Source organism: Engystomops pustulosus, chromosome 3, assembly GCF_040894005.1.
Source record: "Engystomops pustulosus chromosome 3, aEngPut4.maternal, whole genome shotgun sequence".
Lineage (NCBI taxonomy): Eukaryota > Metazoa > Chordata > Amphibia > Anura > Leptodactylidae > Engystomops > Engystomops pustulosus.
The window spans coordinates 163,217,925-163,237,256 of record NC_092413.1 but is presented as its reverse complement, the minus strand read 5'-3'; the positions used below and the strand labels follow the sequence as shown (position 1 = coordinate 163,237,256).

Genomic DNA, 19,332 nt, shown 5'->3' with positions numbered 1-19,332 from the left:
TAGACAATTTTTAATGCATCCATAATATTGTTATAGTCATAATATTGTCATAGATGCAGTACGAAGTAGAGCAAAATAAGGCTGGCATTGATATAAATAGACTTTTAAATGTAAGTTTTTTACAGTACACTTCTATCAGAAGTAATTTTTTTCATTCGATCCACATAAAAAAACCAAAAATACTAACAATATTATGAAATACATTTTTAATCATGGCAACAATCATTAATATACAATGTATCCTTTGCATTTATAATGATAAAAATAGAATATTTGTATTATGTATAATAATAAATGAAATTTGTAGAAAGAAACAGAATCCATAACCTTAAAGGGGTTGGCCACTTTACCTCTTGTTTTTAGTAATGTGTGTAAGTGTGGGGGGAAGGATAGAAGGAAATTTACCAATATACATCAATTAAAAGTTCTGCTACGCTTTGTTGATATGTAAAGTGAAGCCTCCTGTATTTTACCTCATCAGCCAGACATTCCTGTCTATAAAATGACCGCAGGTGATGGGTCATGTGATCTCTAACTGTCCTAGCACCTATCATAGGGTTCCAACAGGGCGATTGTTCAAGGTCAGAGGTCATTGGTAAATTACCTAACCTCCTGCCCTTAACACATCACAAAGAACATGAGGTAGAGTGGCCAACCCCTTTAAGAATTCAAGTCTTTTTCATTCTCCTTTGGTGTCAAAGGCAGCCACCTTGATACTCTGGGGTTGGGAGAGGTAACTTTTTAAAACACTGTTCCTTCATTCTACAATTTTTCTTTGCTAAAGGGGATCTTTGAGTTGATTCGTGCATCTGATCTCATTTTTTTATACACTGCATTTTGCTTTTATTACCCTATATTATTACATTTTCATGATATAAATATCTGGCAGTGCTCTGTGTGACTGGGACACAAATTAAAATTGAAAGGCAAAATGTGTTGAGGGGTAAGGATGTGCAGCAAAAAAAGTTTTAATTGCATATAGAAGTCTGCCTCGTAAACCACTGCTTAGTCAGACATTCACCCATATTTTTTTCTACATGGTAACTGGTAATGCTTAACTAGAAATAGTTAACTAGGTGACTATTTAACACAAACTGGGCATACAAGTACTATGGGATGCCAGACAACCCTTCTGAAATCAAGTACAGTACTACTCACTGTACTATATCTAAGAACAGACACAGGCCACTAGGTGGAGCCCTGAAGAAGGTAGAATAGGAATATTACCTGAATTTAAAGGTCTTATGACAAGATTTCTCTAAACATAACCCCTTTAAAAAAACATTTGTTAAAGGGGTTAAAATCCTTGAAGTAAAGGGTTTTGCTATTATAAACCTTCTCTCCTTGATCAAGCGACACAAGAGCTTTATGTTCCTTCAAAGTTCTTGTTATGCTCCTGTACACATGCTGGTGCCATTTTTTTTTAACCAGAACAATTAGACTTTAAATTTATTTCAACATTTTGCATTGCCTGCAGTAAGATGTTTTTAAGTTTCTCATACCTGCAAAACCAGTTCTGTATTAAGCAAACAGAGAAATCTCATAATATCTGAAGGCTTTGTCATTTTCAGTAAGCATAAGGCTTAGTCGCCTCGCAAACCACATGGATCAGACTGCACATTTTCATATACAGTATATGTTTTTAAAGATTAGTCATAGTGTATATTGATACTAGTCTCCCTTTGTATACGGCTCAGCTGCTGGCGCTCTGCTGTAGACAGTGCCCAGCGTTGCATTCCCAGTTCCTTGAGTTTAGGTAGCTTTACCAGATTGGATAGTAGATGAATGAACCAAGGTCCACATTCACGAGATGAAGCAGGTCTCAAGCTAATATCTAATTCAACAATGTTCTTTAGGGAAGACACGGTTTCAAAAAATAGAGACCACCCTTCATCAGGAACTGTATCATTGTAGGCAATGTCCAGCTGCTCTAATCTTTCCAGGTGACCATTTTGTGCTGCAGATGCTGAAATACAAGGAAATGCAATACAATGACATTAAATGTATCATACCTTACCATATTACATGGACATGTCATCACTAAGTATGGTCGTAATCTTGCAATTAAACCTTTAGGATCCACTATTGAAGGAATACTTTAAACATCTGGCTACTACACATACACATCCACTGAAATTCAGATTTCATTGAATATTTCAAAGATTTCCTTTTCATTAGTGCAGTATGCAAAAATGTTATCTATGGACCGTTAGCATATCTGTGCTTATGTTAATCCCAGATATGGCCTGCAGGCTGCACTGTGCTAAATATGTAATTCCCATAGAAATGAATAGAATAGATACAGAAATAGTACAGTATTTTTCGGACTATAAGGCGCACTGGATTATATGGTGCACCATCAATAAATGCCTGCTAAAACGTCTAGGTTCATATATAAGGCGCACCTGATTATAAGGATGAATGACAAGCAGATGGCAGACCTGTGCGCAGTTCAAGGCAGCTGTTGTCTGTTAGTACAGTTCATATATAAGGCGCACTGGACTATAAGGATATCTTGTGCGCCCTATAGTCTGAAAAATATGGCAAATCACTACAGGCTACTTAGTTTGCTACTCAGCACTGTTTATGTTCTTCTTATAAATACCATGTTTCTCCGATTGTAAGACACCCCCGAAAGTAGGACGTAGCGGGGGTGTAAGGGGGGACGTCTAATATAAGACGTACCCCGAAAGTTAGACGTAGCAAATTGTACGGTACCTGCTTCAGGACCATGGACAGCAGGGGGGAGCCGGGAGCGGAGGGGGGATTGGTGGCTGCTGGCGGCAGTCTGATGTCGGCTGGCGGGGGCGGGAGCACGATGCAGGTTCCGGAGGGGTGGAAAGCAGAGGTACTTTATGTGGGGGGCGGGTTGGAGTCGGCCAAAGGGTGGGCGGGAGCTTCATGCCGGCGGAGGCTGGAGATCACGGGGCCGGGCATACAGAAACACGCAGCCTCCGTGCCCTCATGTGCAGCCTCTGATTGGACCAGTGGCTCCTGCACGAGGAAGAAGAAGCCACACCTCTACCCAGCACCGCAGAGGAATTGATCCGATCGCCATTACGGTACCAGGTGCTGTAACCCTATGGGAGATGTGTGGGATACTGTATGGGGCTGTAACCCTATGGGAGATGTGTGGGATACTGTATGGGGCTGTAACCCTATGGGAGATGTGTGGGATACTGTATGGGGCTGTAACCCTATGGGAGATGTGTGGGATACTGTATGGGGCTGTAACCCTATGGGAGATGTGTGGGATACTGTATGGGGCTGTAAGCCTATGGGAGATGTGTGGGATACTGTGGTTTTTATGGTTAAAACAAAAATCAACATTTTTTTTCCAATATAAGACATCCCCCGAAAGTAAGACATAGTGGGACTTTTGAGGGTAAAAAGAATGTAAGACACTGGGGCAGATTTATCAAGCAGTCTGAAAGTCAGAATATTTCCAGTTGCCCATGGAAACCAATCACAGTTCAGCTTTCATTTCACCAGTGCTCATGAATATTTTAAAGGGGAGCTGTGATTGGTTGCCATGGGCAATTGGAAATATTCTGACTTTCAGACTGTTTGATAAATCTGCCCCACTGTCTTACTTTCGGGGAAACACAGTAGCTGTATAGTAAATATCCCTGTAAAAGAACTTTTTATAAATCCTTGATAAGCTTTTGCTTTCCCTTATGCTATCTAATGCCATCAACTGACATCTATAGACGAACACAGTATAAGCAATAAAGCCAAGGATTAAAAGTTAACTTGCCTTATCTATAAATCCTAGCATTGATTTTATCCATTTGATAATATAAGCTGATATAATTACCTATGACAGCCAGGTCCTGGGTGACAAGGTTGCAGCTGCTTAGATACAGACGTTGTAGGTCTGTTGCACTTTTCAGAGTTTCCGAAAGCAGTTTCAGGTTTCCACCAACACATTTATTCCAAGAAAGGTCCAGCATCTGAAGGTCCATTAGGTAATGCGAGGCGTCAGCTAGGGATAAGTGTTATAGTTACTGGTGCAGTCAAATGTGCCTGTCATGTACTAAAATATATGATGACCTGTGAATAGAGGAGTTGTCCACTCAAAAAAAAAAAAAGTTTGTTTGCATTGTTCCTTTAGCAGGTGACTGAACTACCAGTAAATGAAAGCACCACCTTTAACAATTGTATTGCCTTGTCCCCAAGGCCATGTCCCCATATGGCCATCTTCCTGTTACTCTTGTGCAAGGGTTGTCCCCTCTGACAACTATATCCACCCCCTGAAAGCACAATATGAACTGCAGCAATACAGCCCATGTAATCGATAGATGAGCATGTGACAGAGCCTATACCAGTGATGGCGAACCTTTTAGAGACCAAGTGCCCAAATTACAACCAAAACCCAATTATTTATCACAAAGTGCGATCACAGTAGTTTGAGAAGTAAGTTACTACTAACAAATTGTTTCGGCCTCTTGACGACACCAATAAAGTTGAAATAAGAAGGACATATTTGGACTATCATTGTTGCTTCTCTTCAGTGTCCCCCTGTACAGGAAGAAATGTGGGGCCAGCAGGAGGACTTCCAAAAATAATGCAGCACTTAACACAACTCTCACTGTTCCTGTAGCCAAGTATGTGAAGCGCTGAGAGCAGCTTGAGTCTCCCTGGACTGCAGGAAGATTCTTTGAGTTCGTTTGGTGAACTCTGAGCTGGGTCAATGGTTTGGGTGCCCAAGAGAGCTCCAAGTGCCACCTCTGGCACCTGTGCCAAAGGTTCGCTGCCACTAGCCTATACCCAAAATTTGCAATATAATCTGCCAATTCTTTTATATGAGCTGACCCCTGTGGGTTTGCTACATCTGTCTCAGCCTTCATGCACACCCCCATTTCTTCCTCAGGTGAAATAGCCGTAGGGTCATACTGCAGCTCACGTCCTCATGTATTTCTATAGGTTCATACACACAGCTGAGGATTCTTCGGAAAAAATAATCACTGTCGGCACAGGGTAGCACACTATATTTGCAGCCTATATATGTATTGGGTTTCATGGTAAAGGTCACATTACCTTTTTTGGGGGCAACACAAGGGCCTAGATCTCTGCCATACAACTCAGACTCAAGTGAAACAATGGCCACAAATACAGACAAGAGAACCGTAGTTTACAACCTTTAAAATGTTTGTTCAGTTAACTTTAGCCATTGGAACTTTTACAATTCTTTTTGGTAACATGAAATCATCAAGCAGGTCAAGTTCATAGGGACGGCCTATGACTAGCACTAAGTTCATCTAAGTGTTGCCAAAAACAATCTCATTACATAGTGGGTAAATGTAGCGTAGGAAAATGAAACTTTTTTTTTTTCATGTTTTTGATATTTTTTTACTAAAGAAAATCATTTAGTAACCAGAATTCCCCATGAGTGCCAGTAAAAAAAAACAACAAACTTTGCAGCAAACTGAAAAGTGAAAATTGCTTTGTTTATGAAGATCCAAACCCCTGTCGTTAAGGCTTCATTTTTAATAATATTTAGATGAATAATTTTATAGTCAGTGACAATATCTACACAACATTTACAGTATTATAGATTGCTTTTGAAAAAATATAACATGAAAGATATTTAACATAAAGATATAAATCCATACCTAGTCCTGCAAAGGATTCTGTTTTTAATGTGCAATTGCTGATATTCACAGATTTCAATTTAGGTAAAAAGCGAAGCCGACTGAAAAGGTGTTCAGAAGAAAGGCCTATGTTTTTGTTGCATGACATATCCAATGACTGAAGGTTGGAAAGGAGTGGTATGACCTGAGCTGCAAAAACAAAATAATAACAATTATAAGACAATTCCCTCGTTTCGTTTAGAGTGCAAGTGAGATGGATGTGACTGCTTAAAATTGTAAAGCTAAAATAATTTTGGGTTTTACAATTTTGGGTTACTACTCTCCCACCAACATCCCCCCATAGGAATATAGACTTATATGAGATGTGCATACTGCAATAAGACTGGCCATACACGTTAAAATAGTTATGTCTCAGGGGAAATACAATTTTGGTATGTTACATGTCAGCACCTTTGTACCATTAGCAGGTAAGGTCTGGTACCAGATTCTCTACTGATCTCTATAGCTGTAAGCAACTTATGTTGTTTGCACATAGAAAAAATGTAGATTATCTGGAACAACCAATACACCAATAATAAGGCAGCGGGACAACTTTATAAACTACTAATGAAATCAGATGGGTTGTGAAGGAAATTACTATATGCATGAGACCTTCAGCTGCTTAGGAAACTCCTTCATGTGGGGCAACATGGCATCATCAATACTTCCATGACCATGCAGCAATTTTAAGACCTTGTAAGGTCCTAAAACCATAAAATTCGTAGGGGTGTACTTTTTTCCCATAATTGCATATCAAGACAAAAAGTAATTTTATTACTCAGTGCTGTAACATCATCTCTGGAAAGGCAGCATTGATGAATATCCAGCAGTTCCAGTTGTTTGAAGGCCGTCAGACGTGCTGCAGCTTCACGAAATCCACCTCCTGCTGCCTTATTACATGATAAATCCAGTCTTCGCAAATAAGGCCAATACTGGAATGCCGAACCTTAAGGAAAAGATACAACAACTGCTCATGACACCTTGTCAACATAACAACCACAGAAAAAAAGACCCTAAAAAATGTATATATTTTTATAGGAGTTTGACAGGAATTACTATTGATGACCTATCCTAAAGGGAACTTGTCACCACCTTTTGACAAGGGCACCGTTGTTTCAGGAAAAAAAATCTGTACAAATGATAAACTTTTCTGACTTTGATACCTATGAAAGATATATTTCTCTACAGATGCCATTTTGGGCCAAGCGGATACCAACTTGTCTTGCTGACCACTGTCAGCCATATTGTAAACTGTCTATTCATCTCATGATTCAAACATCATTTTGTTTGAATCTGCTGAGAGACAGTTCTGTCCTTGACTCTTGTCCTATATTTTTGCTTCAGCACCTGCTTATCTTATGTTTTGGCCTCACCGAGGAGCCATCAAAGTCTTCTTCTCAGGACTTTCAGGAAAAACATTCTGTCTCCTTGGAGACAGTGTTCTGTGTGAGAAATAATATGTAAAGTTCATCTGCATGTTTTAGGCAAGTGAATTTATGTGGGGATATTTAAGCTGGCCTATAGCATTGCAATATTTTATCACCTTTTCACCTCCCTATGAAGATGATTTTCTGTGTTTTATACATGCGGCTGCGTACTAATAAAGATTGTGGGGGATATTTATCAGGACCTCTGCGCAACGCCAGTGGCGCAGAGGCCCTGAAATGCTAGCTTATTGCTAGCTTTTGCGATTATTTTCAAGGGGCGTGAAGGGGGGGGGGCGCGGGCGGCCGAGGGGGGGGGGGGCGGACGGCCGAGCGGAGGGCGCGGCCGGACGGGAGTGGGCCTGCGCGGGGCGTTACTGTCCCCGTGCCTGCGCACTTGCTGCTGCCGGCGACTTTTCATACGTGAAAAGTCGCCGGCTGTGCTTTTTTCTACGACAGACCCTGCCTGGCGTAGGATAACCGCTTCGCGGCCTCCCGCCCGAATACATCAAGAGGCAGAAGCCTCTTGATGTATCGGGCTGCGAATTTGCAGCGGCAGGGCTATCATACGCTGGCGCACGAGCGGCAGCGTATGATAAATATCCCCCTGTGAGTCAGCATTTTCTAAGTGAATGGAGTGTGTGTCTTGGTTTCTGCTCTCATCCCGATACCGGTAGCCATTTTTTGGCTAAAAGGGTTCATTCAAAAGTCACCTTACAACTGAATGGCGGTTTGAGCCCTAGATAACGGTCTCTTTTACAATTCCCTACCTGGTGTCCAGGCAGGGAATAAATTGAACTGGGAGTGTCCTGTACGGGGGAGTTGAGACGCTTTTCCTCATTTCCTCATTATTACCCCTCCCACCCCAAAGTCATTTGGCCAACTGGCCGAATTCTGGTGTGTGCGCATTAGCCTCTGCCTCTGCACATCAGCCGTCATGTGCAGTGAGCGTTAGAGCAGGTCCGCATCCTCCATTAGTGTGTCCTCTTCAAGGGAGTTGAGTAGAGTCACATGTTGTTTTTTGAAATGGAAACAAACCAAAGCCCAACCCCATTTACTTAACAGAGGATTTTGTCGGGGTGCAGGGTAAGTTATAACTCACAATTATATTGTAATTCAAATGCTTAGAGAAAGCAGAAAGGCAGATGTGCAATGCAGGTGTCATGGGCTTCTGCAACCTGTCTTTAGTGAAAATGAGGTTCCCTCTAAATGGTCAATGAGCTATAGTTACTTACTTAGATAATTGATAGTGTCCTGTCGCAGGCCAGTAGAACGCAGTTTTAATACAGACAAACAGGAGCAGTGTTTCAGTTCTTCAGTGAAGTTCTTCATTGAACTACCAAGCTCTTTATTTTCTGAAAGCTCCAAAACTTCCATTCTTGACATCTTGCCAATAACTTGTGCTGAAATATGGAAAACAAGAGCTATTAGAACAAAATACAAGAATACAAGAAGTACTGACAACATGTGTTCACCGGTCTACATAAGAGACTAGGAATCCAGAAGGGTCAGATAAATAGATACATACTGTAAATAGATAGATAGATCCCTTGTGAAAAAAGTGTAAAAATTCAGCAGTATAATAAAATGTGTTCTTTATATATAACTATAAACTATAAGTGAAAACTAAGCAGTCACGCATTGTGTGTTTTTACCTAGAGAATCGCCATCCTCTGCTTTAAGGCTACACTCTGTTAAATTTAATGACTTTAGTTCACAATTGCTTGAGAAGTGCTGTGTGAGTGTAGACAAGGCTCCTCCAAGAGCACTGTTCCAGGATAAATCCAGTACTTGCAAATTAGGAATATGAGGAAGTGCTTCTCCTGTGTAGAGGAAAATGTAGTAAAATGCAGCATATTTCAATGATCTGTGATGATCGTTTCATCATATACAATACTGTATGTCTGCGACCAAAGTATATTGACAAGTAGAACGCAGCTCCCAGTAATCCATTCCTATATTTATCTTTAGGGAGGCGATTGGAACATGCTGGATATTCTGAGTAATGAAAAAGATGCATCTCCCACACCTTGAATGTAAACATATGCATATGGAGAGCACAGCAAAAATTATTCTCCTTCTGGTCTCCATTTTCTCATGAAGGATTAATATTATATTCATTATTATTTTGCAATAACAATACAGTACACAATAATCTGTCTGATTATGTGGAACTAGAAAGGCTGTCATAGACACATGGGGACATACGCAGAAAGTGATACAAGAGATTGCAATCTAGTGGGATTAGTGAAACGCAGAAGACATGTTGTTATTATGATTATCAATAGCTAAATTATTAGACGTAATAACAGTGCAACAACATATGATAAAGAATTGTTATTTCAGAGAAAATGCACTTATTTAGTAAAACAGCCAGTTACGAGAGTGGTGACAGGGCCTCTTTAATGGCATCTTTTCACCCATAGACTAAGTTACACAAATTTATAAAAAAAACATGCTGCAGTTTCTTTATATTTTGTAGATATTTACATGCTGTGAGCATTTTCAATTAGATTCAACTGCAAAAAACAAGTCCTGGTTTCAACAGTCCTGATCCTGTTGAAGTCCAACTGAGCACTAAACATGTAGGGGAGATTTATAATAATAATAATTCTTTATTTACATAGCGCACACAGATTATGCAGCGCTGCACAGAGATCGCCAAATTGGTCCCTGTCCCCAATGGGGCTCACAATCTCATCAACCTACCAGTATGTTTTGGTTTGTGGGAGGAAACCGGAGGACCAGAGGAAACCCATACAAACACGGAGAAAACATACAAACTCTTTACAGATGTTGACCTGGGTGGGACTTGAAACCAGGACCCCAGGACTGCAAGGCTACCCACTGCTAATTTATCACTTGCATAGAAGCAGTATAAGAATCACAAATTCTTGCGTATTTGTCCGCTGTTCTCAGTGGTCTCATAATCCACAGTCTGCAGCAGTCAGTGATCAGCTGCATAAATAATAATAATTAAAATAATATTTTATTTTATATAGTTTTCACAAAAAATGGACCAGTTGTCACGGCAGGGATTTTTTACTCAATTTTTTACATAAAACTGCCTTTGGCAGAAAGATTTACCCATATCAGGACACAAAATAAATCAGAACACGTCACTTTTATTGTTTATACATCATAAAATGATAGTAGCGTTGCTACTGGGTGCTCCATGGAAAAAGTGCTCCATGGAGCACCCAGTAGCAACGCTACTATCACTTTATGATGTATAAACAATAAAAGGGATGTTTTATGATTTATTTTGTGTATGGATATGGGTAAATCTTTCTGCCAATGGCAGTTTTGTGTAAAAAATGCATATATATAGCACACAAAGATTACGCAGCGCTGCACAGAACTTGCCAAATCAGTCCCTGTCCCCATGGGGCTCACAATCTAAACAACCTACCAGTATGTTTTGGAATGTGGGAGGAAACTGGAGGAAACCCACGCAAACATGAAGAGAACATACAAACTCTTTGCAGATGTTGACCTGGACCATGCCACACATATTTTAACAGGCACTGATAGAAACACCTGAAGGAAGGGAAATTTAACTGCAAGTATTGTTAATTTGTAGCTTTGAAAGCCATAAGAAAGTGATGCAGAAGGTATATTGCAAAATTATATAATGCTTCATGTTACCTTTTACTATTTAACCACACAAAAGTCTGAAACCATTAAAAAGTAAGTAAAATGATCTTACTTATTTGCATTAAGGGACCCCATAGAGTAGATGAATTGTAATTATTCAACTATACCTATAGCACCAGCATCAACAGATGTCAGACCACAGTTACTTAAGCTCAGTATTCTTAATCTTGTGACATGACAGAGGTGTGGAGTCAATGACATCATGGAACCACCAATCAGCTCATTCCAAGAAAGATCAATTTCTTCAGCATCTGGGAGAAAGGTCATCAATGTACCTAAAGGAAATGAGGAACAGAATTTGTTATAGAAGATAGGATCGGGAAGTAAGAGTTCTCCTTACTTGTAGCCATTGATGCTCCACTAGGGCAGTGGTGGCAAACCTATGGCACGGGTGCCAGAGGTGGCACTCAGAGCCCTTTCTGTGGACACCCAGGCCATCGCCCCAGCACACCAGACAGTTCCAAGCAACTTAAAAGATGCAGCTTTAAGTCGTATTCTGATACTTACTTCACTACTTGGGACTGCAGGATGAATAGACAGGGCCGAATTATCTTTGGAAGACCTCCTGCTGGCCCCATGATTCTCTGTGAGACACTGGAAAGAAGCTAAAATGATGCAAATTTTCCATCTATCTACTGTGTTGCTGTTCCCAGGAGGCCAATATGATTGTTGAAGAACAGGGAGCAGTAAGTTACTGCTTTTATTTTTGGTTGACACCTCGCCATAAATATGGGGGGGGGGGTTGCTTTTTGGGCACTTGGCAGCTAAAAGGTTTGCCATCACTGCACTAGGGTATTCTGGGAAAATATGCAAATAAAGTCTTCTAGAATGGAATAAGGACAACCACTCCTCTTTTTGCTAACTAGTAAGGCAGCTCCCTTGACATCAAGCATGACTTTGAGGAAGCCTAATGAAATGATGCATGATTAAAACCAAACCAGTATATCTATTCCAGAAGGAACGGACTCCCAACTGTAGACAGCACTGGTTCGACTTGGTTAGGTCTCTTCAGTACAGTGTAGGGAACTGGTTTGGCTGCGTGAGAGGCTTTTGACTAGGGTCAGGTAGTAAGAGTTCTCCTTACAATTAAGGTCACCTTAAAGGCATGTGGAGACTTTTAGCCATTGACGCACCACTAGGGGATTCTGTTTTTCTTTTATGGAAGATAATCATTTACTTGCTAATGATACATCACATCTAATTTATAATCATTTCTCATTTCCTCAGATCTTCTTATTGGTATTTTGTACATGTTGTAGCTATCTGTTCTTCTTTTCTAAGACTGTCATATTTTAACAGTGGTATTAAAAATAAAGTATTTGCCAGTAAAGGCTCTTTTTATTTATGCAAGGTCTCCTGTACATAGTAGAGTCTGCAGAGATCATGCATGTGTTCTATATGACTTCCTTAGCATAGAAGCAGGTTCTGGTAGACTAGAAGTGTGTGCCTGGATTATTTCCAGGCAGAACGTGTTGCAGAATGGCACTATAACCTGCACCAGGAGCAGGCATCCCATGCCCCCCCCCCCTCAAAGTGCCTTCAGCATGATCCACTGCACACCCCTCTCCACCCACACACCCACAAGGCATGTAGGTGGCATAAGGAGGTGGGTTGCAATTCCTGGTCGTGCTCTAGGAATTATGACTTTAACATGGCTTGTATGTCAGCATAACCAATAATAAATGCCCCCATGCCAATACTGAAAAAAAGATATTATACCTCCATATGACATCTGATGTATACCCTATAAGTGCAATTGTGTCTGGATGTTTGTTTGTAAAGAGGAGTAAATTATCTTTGCCTTTTGTTACAGATTTTTAACAAATAAAGCTTGGAGGGCAAAGGTTCTAGAAGAGACACAAATAGGAGAATGAACACATGTCCCTGTTGGAACTGAAAATAACATTTTAGACAGTGAATATGGTAGAATAGCAATACAAGACACACACATGGCCAACAGTGACTAGATTCCTGGGAGATTGTAGCCAATACAAAGTCTAATAACAATCTAACAATTGCCGACAGTAATGCCTAAAATGATGACACAGTACAATACTACAGTATGAATGGTAAATATCCCATCAGTTCTGCAGTAAACTCACTTACCAAGCTCCTTTATGTCAGCAGCTGTCAGCCCACAATTATTCAAGTCTATGAAATGAATTTCTGCTTTTTTACCAAACTTCTCCATAAACTGCTTTGCTTTCAACCATCCAGCTGTATCCGAATCCACTTCATCCTCTGTGCAATGCAAAATATTGCAGGCAAAATTATATATGCCAGTAAATATAAGAGCACAATTCCATTATATTGATATTCCTAAAATATGTTCCACAGTAATACTGTACTGGTAATTTTCAGTTCCAATGATCATGTGTAGTTTGGAGAACACTGGTACATATGGGTATTTTTACAAGAAATATGGAAGTTTTAACATGGAAATCTTATGACGTCCTTGTCTAACATGTACATAATCACATGACAGTCCTTCTTTTGCCCTCCGTCTGATCAGTATAGGTGGCATTGAGCAGGAAACGTAGGATGAAATTGTGTAGTTCACTCAGTCCTGCACAAGATATGTTCTTTAGATTTATTCTTAAGTTGAATTTGTATGTATGTCGGAACTTGAAAATTTTATAATTGTAGACCAATTTTTTTTTGGTGACAATTAGATCTTCAAAATTTTGTTCTGTTATGGGAACAAGGATTATTAATGAAACCTCATTATAGACACCTTACAGCTGATCATTGCAGGCTGGGACTAAATTAAAACCTCCAGAGATCACATGGGGCAGATAAGGCCATTTGTACCTAGGGGTCGTCTGTAAGTCGGGTGTCCTTAAGTCGGGGACTGTCTGTATTGTGTGATATTTCATCCTGCTGACTGCTGTAAGAATAGGTGTACATTTAGCAAAAACCCTGAGAATAAAACACAATGTCAACATAGCATAGCATTGTTGCGGTATGCATAAGGACTCACACTCTATTTCGCCATACATCTCTTTTATTTAATTAGATATTCTTAAAATGTTGCATGGGTTATTGACCATTGGTTGTGGCAAGAATTGTCCATAAACGCCTTCATTTTTTAAAGGGGTTTCTCCACCAAGTTAGTTCCTATCCTTAGGATGATTAATGAGACCCCCACAGATCACAAGAACGAAGAGTCCACTGGGGTCCCAGATACCTCCGTTGGATCCCTCGTCACTTCCTGACGCTCAGCAATCTCGGAGATGAATGGAGCAGAACAGTTATGCGCGGCCATCTGCTCCATTAATCTCGGGGCGCGACAAGGGGTCCGAAAGAGGTAACTGGGACCCCACTGGATCCCTCATTCTCGTGATCTGTAGGGGTTCCATCACTGAGACCAGCAAGTTAGGCCCCATCCTATGGATAGAGTTTAACTTGTTTGGTGGGAAAACCCCCTTTAATGAGTTTTTTCTTTAGGGTTATATGAACTTCCACCATTAAGAGAATAGTGGTAGCATCAGAAGGGGCATCGGTACAATATATAGAGCATTGGGTAGAGCTTTCTTGCATAAATTTTAATCTATGAAAACAATTTCTCTGTTGGACATCCTGGTCATCATGAACACTCATTGGAACATATATAATATAGATATAGATAATGTTATTTGCTGACCTTCTCTAAGACTGGTCTCTTCTTTTCCATTTCTGTGGTCCCCATAATCCACAGGTACAGGCTTGTTATCAGAGTCTTGTTCGGTCTTTTCATTTGTTTTCTTTGTAGAATCTTTATCAAACGCCTTGAAGAATTTTTTTACTTGGAAAATGTCACTTTTTCCTTTATCAAACTTTTTCCTTTGTATCTGACTAAATATCAAATCAAATGGTGACTTTTTCTGTACTTCTCCTTCCTTCTTCTCTGATCCTAGTTACATATTAAAAAGGGACATGACTGCTTTCTGTGTACAGCATTTCATAGTATATTAGTGCTGTATACTATAGATATAAGAATGAATTGCATACAAATTACGCCCATACTACATCTCTGATTGCTGTGAATCAATGGAACCTTTATTGTTTACTTTTTGAGATATAAAAATCTGTCTTGGAAACTTTTCAATATAATTATATATCGTGTCAATGACAATTGCTTCTGCACAGATGAATTAATTTTAGAAGATTTATCAGAAGTATCAGATCAGAACTGTTCTAGTTGCTCATGGTAACCAATCAGAGCTCAGCTATCATTTTACCACAGCTGATAATCAAATGAAAGCTGAGCCCTAACTGGTTTACATGGACAACTAGAACTGTTTTGCTCTCAGACACTTCTGATAAATCTTCCCCATTAAGCTAATAGAAGATTATTCATCCCATGGTCAGGAATTAGTTAAAATGCGGATGATCTGTATCAATCATGAACATGGATTATAAAATCTGAGGCACTGTACATTTTTCCCATTCATACACATTGATGGTGGAATGCTTACCCATTCTGCTAAAATCAATTTTGTGAACATGGCTTAATTACAGTACAAGGTATCATAATGTAACAGATGCTTTCTTAGGGGTTGCAATCATAACTGGGCCGTCTTTCATAACAAAAGAGAATGGCTGTGATATGAGGCAGGACTGGGTAGTATGACAGATGATTCTCTCTATATTCTGAGCCACAACAATGTAATACAATAGAAGGAGTCCTAATAAGGGGGTAGTGTGGTAATGGGCTGTACTAAGGACTATTCTGAAGACAAGTAGAGGAACCATTGATGTTCAGGAGGGTATGAAGAAGTAAAATTCATTGAGGGTATGTATCATTATTTATTTGTCTATTTGTGGCACAGTTGTGGTGCAAATGCTGTTTTTCACCTTTCGATTACACCAAATGAACATAGGACAGTGCAAAGACATAAACTTTGCTTGCAACAGCTTCATTATTTGCATAGAGCAAATTTCACAATATGACTGAATTCATGAATAGCGACTTTCCGTTTAGGTGCAGATTGCCATTAGTACCCAAAGTGGTCTATGTGCATCCATCTTTTAATAGTATTTGGCAGCTTTTTATGCAACTGATGACAACAACACCCATAGCATAAGAAAACTGCCAGCAGATTTAGCAAGGGCCAAAGCCCCTTTAATGAATCTGATGGCAGTGGAGCTTATTAACTAAGGGTCCCACGGCCACATTTTCGTCGGGTTTCCCGACCTTCGGGGATCGCGCCGGGGATTGTGTCGCACGCGATTGAATTTTGGCGCATCGGCGCCGGCTTCCATGCAACAGAAGACAGGGGGCGGGCCGTCGGATGATCCAATGGATTCAGACTAAGCGCGGGATTTAACATTTCACATGCACCGGGAGATAGATGGTGAACTCCGGAGGACCTGATCGTGGAAGCGACAGAAGCAGGAATCTTCTTGAATCGCGACTGATGTGCATTCCAGCAGACATTCCGGATCGGGGATCACGCAGAAAATGTGCCCCATAAAATAGTTGACCAGCTCTGCTAAGGCTGCGTTCACAGGCTTCATTTGAATTGCATTTATAAACGCAATTCAAGCCAAGGGCGGAGGACACAGATGCGTTTAGACTTTAACACTTGCAATCATGAATAAGCAGCATGTGTTTTACATTGTTTACTAGCAGAACACTTGTTGCTCTTTCCCAATTGCAAGTGTTAGGTGCTTTAATTGCGTTTCTAAGGGTGCTGTCACACGGTGCGCTCTTGGTCCATTTTTAAATGCACGCGTTTTTGTATGTTTACCAAGCATTTATCAGGTTTTACAGCTGCCTACAGTTCTACAAATGAAGGTTAACAGATTCAAACCAGCCAAACGCATGGTAAACATACAAAGACGCATGCATTTTCAGACGGTTTGAAAACGGTCCAAGAATGCACTTTGTAACAGCAAACTAAACGCTGTTTAAATGCAGCTTGTGAATACGGCCTGAGAGTTGTGTTTTTTTGTGGCCGCTGCATTTAAAATGGAAAAAAAAATGTAGGATAAATGAAATGACGGTTTCAGATAAAATGGAAAGACAAAAAATCTCTATTTACCTAAGCACATGCAGTAGTTAATGGCATCCACAGCATGTTCTTCCTCTGGTCGCATTCCCCATTCCCACTGTGTCTGTACATGCTCCAGCTCCTCTCCACCTCTCCCTGCTTCATGAAGCAGGGGAAGGTTCCAGCGGTGTGTCCCAGGCAATCTGGGAGCAACTCCAGCCTTATTGCCAAGCATGCCCTGCTCCCTGAGTCTGAACAAGGTTGTTTGTTTGGTATAACGTGCTGAATGGTGCCTGTTTTTGTTTGTCTTCCTGTGTGTGACCCCAACTGATTCTCCGACTCTCTGATTCTGCTCCGTGTCCCCTGGTATTTGACCCCGGCTTGTATTCTGATCCTGTGCTGCTGGGTGGCTGCATGCCTAGACTCCGGACCGACTTTGATTACCCGCTCTGCCAGACCCCTTGGTACCACACAGCGGTATCTCTGTGCCAGCTGCTATTTATGCTGGACCACCACAAGAGGGAGTGGCCTTGCGATCTCTCCGCAGTGAAGTATGATCCCTGTATAGGGATTAAATGGTAAATACCGGAGAGGTGCTGGGATAACACCCTTAGTGTGTGACCCAATGCCAAACCAGTGAAATAGCATAGTGGGTTCTCAAACCGCTGCTTGTTACAGTCAATTCATTTTACAAAATATTTATTACTGACTATTCCGAAACACATTTTGAATAGCGGTAGATAACATCATGTCCCTTAAAAACATAAAATAAAATCTAAATGAAAGATGAATAATCTTAGATAAAGCGACTAATTATATATGTTAAAACATGTCATAACATACTACTAGCGCATGCATACCTTAATGATGAATAACTAATAACCAACACTTTCTAGTAAATAATTTCAGATAGACTTACAGCTATTTTTTTCTTACTGTTAATATTGTATTTTCTTAGTGCTGCATTCATCCAACTTGTTACACAAGCCTTCCATGCAATTCACTCAAAATGTAAATCTCTGATACAGATCAACAATGTGTATACTAACATACCTTTAGTGTCCATGCTTTTACCACCCTACAGAGCCAGTGCACTCCAAGATGTTACAAATTGTAGAATTCTGTTCCTTGGTGTCCTTTGGTGATATAACATTCATTGTTTCAAGTTAAAATCATTTTAGAACACAGAGTTTCACATACACCATGTTGAATTCCTGTCCGCTTTAGGAGACTAAAGTAAAAAGGTGTGATCATGTAACCAAACAAGCTCCTCCGCTCTACACTAGAACAGGTAAAGCAGCAGCGCAGAACATAACCCCAGGAGATCAGCAGGTGGACTTTGGCTGTAAACTTCCTCTGAGTATGAGTTGCCAAGAGGAATGCTGGTAAGAGGCTGAGTCAGTTGTCAGCTCAGGTTACAGAATGAGAAAGTTAAAATAGTTTAATTGTGTACTTTATAAAGGTATTGCATAATCAAGACTTGTATGTTCTTGGGGTATGTATGGTATGAGGAAGACGGTGACATTGTTTTCACAATCATTTGCGGTTTTACTTGTAATTTCAGTTTTATGGCACCTACCATGGCATAATGGAGTTTGTTTATTAGGGCTTGTATGCCTGAAATCTGGCATACAAGCCTGAAGTATTTTACCCATTATGCCACCTTCACGCCAAGAGGCAAAGTGGCGCAGATTATGTTCAGGATCCAAAAAGAGAGAGATGGGAATTTCCACTTGGTAGGCTATTTCTAAACTTTACAAGAGGGGGCTAACTAGCCCTAAGGCACCATGACCAAGGAATAAAACTTAACCTTTATTCATATTAGTTTAAATATACAATGAATGTGAATTTATGACTAAAAACACAGGGTTGCATCAATGCCAAGTGTCTAAGTGTCCCAGTACTGGTTTCCGGATTTGCCAGCCTAGGTATTAACTGTATCACAAATGCAAGCTAAGCCCGTTACCCCTGATGAAGCCGTGTATTCGGTGAAACATGTTGGGGGCTTGAGTAGCAAGTTTTAATAGCAGGGTACACTATGCCAGTGTAGAATTGAATCTAAAAATAATATAGGAGGCAGCATAGAAATAGAGCAGTAGTGTGTGGTGTGAATGCTAATCATCAGGTGTATGAGACATTTGGGTGTAATGACTGAGACAGGGTAATTGGGGTATCAGTTTCCACCACTTTTACAATCCGTACAGTGGCATAACACTGATCCACCTCACTTGGATCCCACGTAGGGATACAGTGTAATAAGAGGAATATCTATCTAACAATCCACTTGGACAATATGGTGGATAAACCCCTTTGATCTGACCAGGGAGTGTGAACTGCACTCTCCTGGACTCACTTACCTGGACAGCCTAAATACGTATACCCCACCAAAAAATGTCTCACTTGAGACACAAAATTCACACCCACTACAGAAGTCTGCCCCACTAATGCATTTGTGATACATTTAATACCTAGGCTGGCAAATCCGGAAACCAGTACTGGGACACTTAGACACTTGGCATTGATGCAACCCTGTGTTTTTAGTCATAAATTCACATTCATTGTATATTTAAACTAATATGAATAAAGGTTAAGTTTTATTCCTTGGTCATGGTGCCTTTGGGCTAGTTAGCCCCCTCTTGTGCA

The 19,332-nt window shown here is 40.4% G+C and overlaps 1 protein-coding gene across 2 annotated transcripts; it reads right to left on the bottom strand.

The window, feature by feature from the left end:
• Window positions 1-219: 219 nt before the first annotated feature.
• On the bottom strand, window positions 220-18,044 carry LRRC31 (leucine rich repeat containing 31). 2 transcript variants are annotated; one of them, XM_072142844.1, is made up of 10 exons: window positions 17,743-18,044; window positions 14,358-14,606; window positions 12,821-12,955; window positions 10,822-10,989; window positions 8,713-8,880; window positions 8,293-8,460; window positions 6,412-6,579; window positions 5,616-5,783; window positions 3,818-3,985; window positions 220-1,966 (listed from the first exon to the last, which is right to left on the bottom strand). In XM_072142844.1, exons 1-10 carry the CDS (start codon window positions 17,753-17,755, stop codon window positions 1,650-1,652), a joined length of 1,722 nt encoding a protein of 573 aa, XP_071998945.1. In that variant the 5' UTR covers window positions 17,756-18,044; the 3' UTR covers window positions 220-1,649. The 2 variants fall into 2 exon arrangements, with proteins under 2 accessions (XP_071998945.1, XP_071998946.1); XM_072142845.1 differs by lacking the exon at window positions 8,713-8,880.
• Between the last annotated feature and the right edge of the window lie 1,288 nt (window positions 18,045-19,332).